Source organism: Rhododendron vialii, chromosome 5a, assembly GCF_030253575.1.
Source record: "Rhododendron vialii isolate Sample 1 chromosome 5a, ASM3025357v1".
NCBI lineage: Eukaryota > Viridiplantae > Streptophyta > Magnoliopsida > Ericales > Ericaceae > Rhododendron > Rhododendron vialii.
This window is the reverse complement of record NC_080561.1, coordinates 38,764,162-38,773,087: the sequence shown is the minus strand read 5'-3', so window position 1 is coordinate 38,773,087 and position 8,926 is coordinate 38,764,162. Positions and strand designations below refer to the sequence as shown.

Here is an 8,926-nt window from a genome sequence, read left to right as displayed (position 1 = left end):
TCAAATTTCCTATCAAATTAACTCCAAATCCTAGAAAAATTCACCTACTCCGTAATTCCCCATTTACGTACTTTTCTACGTACAAATTGTATTTCTTAGTGGAAAAAAAAGTCATATCCAAAATGCTTCAAAAGTTCAACGTAACAAAGGAGAAAGAAGCCATACCCAAACTTGTACAAGATTTGTTATACTTTCTTGATCAACCCAAGCTTGAACTTCAGCCTCAATGGATGCAACAATGCGAGAAACCTCGTCATTTGCGATTTAGAGGCAAAAGAAGGATTTGAGGTTGTAATCTTGAAAGTTTTGGAGGTTACCAAGTTGGGTTGTTAGGTTGGTAAATGGATGAGATTTGAAAGTGTTGAGTCAGTGCTGTTGGTGTAGGTGTTTATTGGAAGGGATTTGGATGGTAGAGGCTCCGGCTCCCATGCCCCAATCCGGTTTTGGGGCATCATGCCTCACTTTTTTTTTAAACCGTTGGATCTTCTGATTCAATCTCAGCCCTTGATCCATCTCCCTCTCTTTCCTCTTAACCTTTTAAGCCGGTTAAACTCCTCTCACTCACTCTCTCTCTCTCTCTCTCTCTCTCTCTATCTTCTCTTCTCACGCCCACTGTACTGAGAGCTGGACATGGCCATGACTCTCTCCTCCTCCTGTCCTCCGCCATAGCAGTCCCTCCACACCAACTCCTCCACAGCATTCCCGGACGCTCTTCCACAGCATCACTCGAGGTACCTGCCCTCTCCCTCTCTCTCGCCAAAACACACACACAGTGTGGGTTCCGACCCCTCCCCCTCTCTCTCTCTGGGCCGAACATGCTTGGGAAAATGGGGAAGATTTAGGGTTTCACATGGGTTGCTTGGCTTGGGAAAATGGGGGAAGATTTTAGGGTTTTGTGAAAATCAGGGCTGATTTAGGGTTTTGTGAAAATAGAAACTTTTGGGGCATTCTCATCAAACATTTGTGTTGCGTGGTGGGTATTTATTGGGATTTTTGGTGGTGTTGTGTTGAATAGGAACTCTTTACCTTTTTTTACTTCTATAAGCAAAACAAAATGGGAAAAATTCGTTGGGCACGGTTTAAGAGTGTTATTGATTTATTGCAGTAAAGTGTCATTGTTGTTAGAAGAAATAGGTGATTTAAGTCAGTTCGCATGGGTCACCAAGAATTATGGGGAGGCGTATTCTGTAGGGGTTTTGACTGGGGATGCAATGGCCTTCTAGGTAGTTTAGTTTTGGATCCATTTAGACTGATACTCTAATAATTGCAGTTCAGTTTTGGATCCATTTAGATTGATAGTCTGATACTCTGATAGTATGCTCCGATTTGAAAGACTGAAATGGGTTCCAATTTAAGAAGCTGGTGATTATGGCGTGCACACCGCCAAGTACTTTAATTTGGAGCAATTTATTGAAGACGAATTGATTATGGTAACAAATTAACTAATTTTACATATAATGTCATTTCTACCGGTTTATATACTCAACACCTGTTCCTAATTTTTGGTTTAATTTCTTAATTGTAGCTGAAGTTCAGTTTTGCAGAGGGTAGGATTGGCTTAGTTTTGGACTTGATCATGTTTGAAGGGAACAACGTCAAAGAAAAGATTATGGAGAAGGCTAAAACGAAATATCCCAGCCCTAAAGAGAAAAACTGATGATATTGTGGAGGAAAAACTGACCATATTACTGCTGACCATGTAATATTTTGGATGTAAATGCATCTGCCTTTTTGTTAGTTAACATGGCTGCTGCCTTTCCGATGTATATTGTATATTATGGCTCATGTAGATTGATGACTTTTTGATAGTTAACATGCAGCTGCCTTTTTGTTAGTTAACATGGTTACTGACTGACCATGTAGATTGGTACTAATTGTGGCTGCCTTTTGTCATTCGGAATACCTAGAAACTTATGATATGTATTCAATGATATCGGGGTCTTTCTTTGTTTTGATGAATGTTGAGAAATTTTATGCCTGCTTGTTGTGAATGAAGGGATATCCTACCATCTTAGTGGCCATGTCATAAATCTGGAGGTGCTTATCATGACAAAGAACATACTTACCACGAATACAGGATGTACTTAACTAAAACTGGATATTCTTATCACAGATTTTGAAAGGAAAAAATAGTAACTGAAGGTACTTACCATGACAAAGAATATACTTACCACGAATACAGAATGTACTTAACTAAAACTGGACATTCTTACCACAGATTTTGGAAGGAAAAAATAGTGACTACAGGTATTTACCATGACAAAGAACATATTTACCACGAATACAGAATGTACTTAACTAAAATTGGACATTCTTACCACAAATTTCGGAAGGAAAAAATAGTGACTGAAGGTACTTATCATGACAAAGAATATATTTACCACGAATACAGAATGTACTTAACTAAAACTGGACATTCTTACCACAAATTTCGGAAGGAAAAAATAGTGACTGAAGGTACTTATCATGACAAAGAACCTACTTACCACAAATGCAGGGTGTTCATAACTAAAAACTGGGCATTCTTTTCACGAATACTGAATGTTCTTACAATTACAAATGAAAGACATTACATGAAACAAATGTCACGATTACATTTTCAAACTGCATACTACATTTTCAAACTACATACGATTACATTTACCCTTCAGAACCGTTGCCGGGAATTGTTGACCATCCTCCAAAGTTGCTGCTTAGGATCTGGGCCTGAACACTATTTGGATTTGTTGACCATCCAGCAGCCTGTATAGTTTAGTTATAATAATTAGTGAATGGACAAATGGATATTAGTCTATTAAATGACTACATAATAAAAGACTTACCAAATTAGGTTCGACATTAGATTCACAACTATTGGCAGTGAATGATTGTGGATAATATGCAGATGAGTCTCGCCCAGTAAATGATTGTGGGTAATATGTAGATGAGTTTCGCCCAGTGCATGATTGTGGGTGAACTATGCTCGAATCTGATTCATTTTCGTTGATGTTCCCCATATTATTTGGTACTAATTTCGAGCATTTCGTTTGCGAATGACCAGGTAGTCTATAGTGGCCACATTTTCTTACCTTTGGGATAAAGTCTTTTGCCAAATTTTGGCTCCCTTTACGCTTGATAATGACGGGATCGCCAATACCAAAATGCATAGATGTCCCCTCAACATTGTTCTCTTCTCCCGTTGCTTTTTGCTTGCTTTGAACATCTAACATATACAGCTCTCTCATTTTGAATGATAACCTTGCGATTCCTTCTCTTGCCTCATCATATGCATTGGTTGAGTGTGAAGCATAAAAAGCCATTTCGACACATGCAGTTGACAATGCACCATACCTTGTCGTTTGTGTTACCCATTCCGGCATGGGTGTGCGGCCATGAAGAGAGGAGGACTTGGCCATTTTTGTCCACCTTTGTGAGATCAGATAAGAGGGAATTTCTCTCAAGTGCTCCATTTTTTCGATCTTCTCTTCCCATATATTTAGCTTCTCGATATCCTTCTTTTGAGCAAACCCACTTTCTTGAAGTAACAATACCCTTATTGTCCTTATGAATATTATCCTTTCGGACACTAAAGCCTTTCACTTTGGCATATGCATTATAGAATCTTTCTCCATCCTCGTCCGAATCGAATATCATTTCATAAACATCTTCTTCCGTTAATTCATCCAACCGATAATCGTCAAGTCCGTCATCAACACCATATCCATCATCATCACCATATCTATCATCATCGCTATGTCCGTCATCATCACTAGCGCCATCACTAATGTCTATCACTACATTTTTCCCTTTCAAACTATCATCCATCTTTTTGAATCTGGTAAAATACGACCACAATCAGTGCTAAGTGTTTTCATATCTAGTGGTAAAAAACACAACATATTATGGAGATAATTCTAAATCTGCTCAAATAGGATCATAGTTTGTGGTAAGTATTTTCACATATCGTGGTAATCAATTGATATACATTATGGTCATTTTTATCTTAACAAACCAACAACAAACCAAAAACATAATCACTAACCATTTGCTAAAAATAATAAATTATGTTCAATATCTAAGAATCACAACTAAATAAAGACTACAGAATGTGGATAAACTTACTTGGTCAAATTCTCCAATTTATTGTTCTTCAAAGTTAAAGAGGTTCTTCAATATTCATTTCTTGAGACAAGAAGGAATATGTGTGAAAAAGTGAAAAGTCAAATAGATAAGTTTGAGGAGTTTAAGGTAGGTATGGAGGAATTTCGTATCTTTAATGAACTAATGTGGGGTAGGTAAGCATTTATTGCACAAGTTCGAAAGTAAGTGATTCATTTTCGAAAGTAAGTGAATCCTTTTTATAAGGTAAGTACTAGTAAGAATTGTGGTATATACACATATACCATAAACAACCGAATATTGTGATGGTAGCAAAAACCAGATGGCGTGGTATAGATAGCCTGATTTTGTGGTAAGTATAACATTAATGATAGGTTGGTACGTATTTATGTAACATAACTAATGTACCATAATGAGGGTAGTTAATAAGGTAATTACCACAATAAATCTGATGTTAGTTAGTTCTACTTAATTTGTATTACCTTGTAATTAAAACATAATACCTTAATGATTAATAAAACTAAATAATGTATTGAATGGGTCATCATAGATCAATAGTTAGTGGTTACTCTTACATTACCAATTGTATCATTCACTTATTGATTGCAACTAAGACTACTGTTAACTACTACTTCTACTAATAACATTGATCACTATTAACCTACATTAACCAATTTATTTTAGCCAAGTATATTAATACTCACTCATCACTATATCATCACTTATTGAATATGATCAATTAATTAAGTTCTCAGTCAAATGATTCTGACTACTATAGTAGATTGTAGAGATTAATCGCCACCTTACCACTAATTGAATAGTCTAATATCAATTATAACTATCAATTGTTGTAATATCACGTTAAACGATTGCGTATATCATTTCAAATAAATTATTTAAATATAATTAGGAGATTATTACAATTATATGGTTTATATTTATTATTTTTAGAAATTTATTATAAGAAACATATATACACAAAGTAAAATTTTAATGGAATATATCAACAATATTAATTGTAAGTTATTCAAAACAACAAATGAATAATGTTTTCTCAATAATATATGTAAAATATTTTTCAATTAAAAATAATTTAATGAAATATATTAACAAGATGAATCTAAAATCAAGGTAATTTTTTGGCTTAAATATTTAGTTTTCAAAGTTTGTTATAAAAAATTTGTTTACAAATTAAATATTATTAAATTAAATTCATATTTTCACCCAATATTTGATAGTCTATTACACAAATAATTAAGAAAATGAAAAAAAGGGTGAATATGACAAAAAGTGATGTGAACTTATAAATTTTTAATAATTAAAAAAATTCTTGCAAAAAGGTACATTTTTCCGCCAAAAAAAATTATTTTCCCGCCAAAAACCGGCTACCTAGAGAACAAGTTAGAGAGAAAAAGGGCAAAAACGTTAAAGTGTAGTCTGTTGTTGTGGTAAGTATACAATATTTTGTGGTAAGTGTCAGCATAAATTGTGGTAAGTAGAGCCAGTGTTCATGGTAAGTATAATAACGTTTTTTTCTGAAAAAATGGACAAAACCACCATACTTTTTGGGAGTGGTTTTCATCCAACGGCTGAGATTCATCCCAAACCTAATCTAAAGGCCCAGATTAAATGGGGGCATGATGCCCCAATACCACATTAGGGCATCATAGAAAAATTGGGATGGTAGATCTTTTAACGCTTTCTTTAGGAATTCTGGTAATTTTAACTTGTGTAGATTTTCTTGTTTGCCTGCCTTCGGGAATTTGGGTTGGAGAGAGACAGGGGTGGAGGAGGGAGACGAGGAGAGGGAGAGGGAGAGGGTGGGGGATGAGGAGTTTTGATTCTCTACAATTTTTGTGACTATCCTTATGTGCCAAAGTGCCACTAAACAGGAGAAAAACGCCACATCAGCAATTTCTATCACACAATAGACGGAACATAGGAAAATGCTACACACACAACCAACCCAGCACAACCAACCCACACAACCGCTGACGTCAGCGTAACTTAAGCACAAAACGACATTGTTTAATTTTTTTTTTTTTAAAAAAAACCCCCCGGTCCTGAACAGCGCACCCCTTTGCCCTTTCTCTCCACCTTCACAATCAGAAATTCAAAATCAGAGAGAACAGAAGAGAAGAGAGAGAGAGAGGGGCTCCTCGACTGACCCAATCCCGGCGCACTCCCCAAGCTTCAAGGCGACAGAGAGGGGCCTTCTCTTCAGAAAAAATTTACTTACGTTTTGGTTTCGGCGGCATAATGCTACATCTCTTTTAAGCATTTTCTCGAACAGCTATGGGACGAATTGTTCCAACTCCCCAAAACAGACACAGGAGAGATCAATGGACAAACCCAGTTCAATTAGCACATAATTAAGCTGTTACTCGTTTATATTTTGTCTGATCGAATCTTACAAAAGAAAAAATGTTGAACAAGATTTGCAAGCAAGCAATTCCATGTGGGTACCTAGGCTACCATTCATATTCTATACACACTGAAGACACACAGAGAGAGAGAACTTCGTGATGGGGTTAACAGCATCGGACTGGTGGTGGCGGTTGCCGGCGGTGGGTAGCGCCGTGGTTGGGTTCTGGTGGTGGAGGAGGTGAGAAGCGTGGTCGCTGGTGGAGATGGTAAGCATGGTCGCCGGTGGAGGTAGGAAGCGTCGTTGCCGGTGGTGGTGTGGGAGCCCCTCTCTCTCTTCTCTGAATTTTTTGAGCGTGAAAGTGGAGGCAGGAGAAGAGGAAAGGGAACTGGGTTTTTTTCTTTTGTATAAAACGACGTCGTTTTATGCTTAAGTCACGCTGACATCAGCAGTTGTGTGGGTTGGTTGTGCTGGGTTGGTTGTGTGTGTAGCATTTTCCCGAAACATAAGGCCAGATGCCTCAATTTGGGGTTTTGTAAAGAACAGGTGTGGCTAATTGAAATAAAGTGAAGTTCAAGTATTTATGAGACATTAGGTCTAAAGTTTAGGTGTCATTTTAAAAAATTTTAGATAGACACGATTGGACCCCACATTAGCACAGTGAATCTGCTACGACGATTATTTTAAAAAAAAAAAGGGGAAAAAATCTAAATGGTCATTGTAGTTAAGTGTTTGTGTCAACTTGGTCTCTGCAGTTTTAATTGGCTCGATTTACACACTGTACTTTCTCTTTTGTTTCAACTTGGTCCAATTACTAACTACCATTAGGCTCCGTTCCGGAAAAGAAAATAAGTACTTATTTTTTAAGAAGGTAATTTCAAGTTCAAAATTATGCGCTTATGCAAATAATTTTTCTATCAATATGGATCTTGTTTTATAAATCTCATTGAGATCTTTTATACAGTGCAAAAAGAATTGAAAAATTATTTTTCATTTACATTATTTTTAAATTTAAAAATGTGAAATAAGTACTTATTTTTTTAAAAAAGTATTCTGGAACGGGGTCTTAGCCTTTTTAACACCAAACGCGAATTGACCCCTTTTTTGGGGTTAAAACAGTAATTCTCTCATTTCCCTCTTTTGAACTACTCAAACTTTAACATCCCTAGTTAGGAATCAGTGCATGGGCCAAGTGTAGGAAAATGAATGGAATGACAGAACACTATTTTTTGTAACCACTTGTGTTGTTAAGTTAGGTTTAATGTAACCTAATTGAGTGGTTTGTTATGTCTATATATTACGTTATAACTTTCTAAAGTTGGAACTAAGTTTATATAATATTCTGATTTTTCTATATGGTTTATTTATCATGTTGTGACTTTTAGATCTGTATCATGTTGTGACTTTTAGACATGGTTCTATATGCATTTGAGGTTGCGTTCTTTTGAACTAAACTTAAATCTTGAAATTTTGTGCTTATTTGAATTGTTTTCGCATTTGTTAATTTTGCGCCAAATTTTTATAGGTTATTGATTTGTCTCGACGAGAGAAATCGGAAAATTTTTTTTTTTTTTACTTTTTACCTAAGTATTTCGAGAAATAATCACTTTTTAAAGTCAAAATTTTATGTTATTTTTTGCTAAAAAAATGGTTATTTCTCAAAATGTTTGGGTAAAAGTAAAAAAAAAAAATACTTTTCCGATTCCTCTCATCGAGGCGAATCAATAACCCCACAAAAGTTTGGTGCAAAACTAACAAATGCGAGAAAAATCAAATAAGGACAATTTTCAGATTTAAGTTAAGTTCAAAAGAATGGGTATGCAGAAAAAAAAAGGCATCTTAGTATTTGTACGAGTAGTTATGTTGCCTCATAACTGATCATGAAAATGCAGAATTGGAGGGCAACTTTTTTTTTTTAGAAAACTATAACTAAATTTTGCTCATTACCAAAATCCGAAATCCAAACTTAATACCAGTGATTAACATTATGAATGGAAGATTGAGCTGTATTTTGGTTTAGAGGTATATTAGGGTAAAAGGGAATGGAAAAATTATAGTTTTAACTCCATAAAAGGGATTCATTTGCGTTTAGCGTTAAAAAGGCTAACGGCAGTTAGTAATTGAACCAAGTTAGAATAAAATTGAAAGTACAGCATGTAAATCGAGCCAATTAAAACTGCAGGAACCAAGTTGGCGCAATCATTTAACTCCATGAACCATTTCGGTTTTTTTTCCAAAAAAAACATAGACTGCTGGGACATTGTTGCTCAACTTGAGAGATTTTTCAATGCCGTGCGGATATATTTCACGTGGTACCCGTTCGGCGCATTCAAACCGTCCAATACACTTTTGGGCGACTCAAATTGAAATTCTCTTTCTCCTCTCACCCCAACACTTTCTCTCTTTTTCTTTCTCCAAAACTGAGCCGTTAATGCGCCAACAGGTACCACGTGGTACCCGCTC

At 35.8% G+C, this 8,926-nt stretch overlaps 1 protein-coding gene across 1 annotated transcript; it reads right to left on the bottom strand.

The window, feature by feature from the left end:
- Window positions 1–2,526: 2,526 nt before the first annotated feature.
- LOC131326593 (uncharacterized) lies at window positions 2,527–4,279 on the bottom strand. Its single transcript, XM_058359427.1, has 2 exons — window positions 3,565–4,279; window positions 2,527–2,742 (listed from the first exon to the last, which is right to left on the bottom strand). Exons 1-2 carry the CDS (start codon window positions 3,802–3,804, stop codon window positions 2,641–2,643), a joined length of 342 nt encoding a protein of 113 aa, XP_058215410.1. The 5' UTR covers window positions 3,805–4,279; the 3' UTR covers window positions 2,527–2,640.
- Between the last annotated feature and the right edge of the window lie 4,647 nt (window positions 4,280–8,926).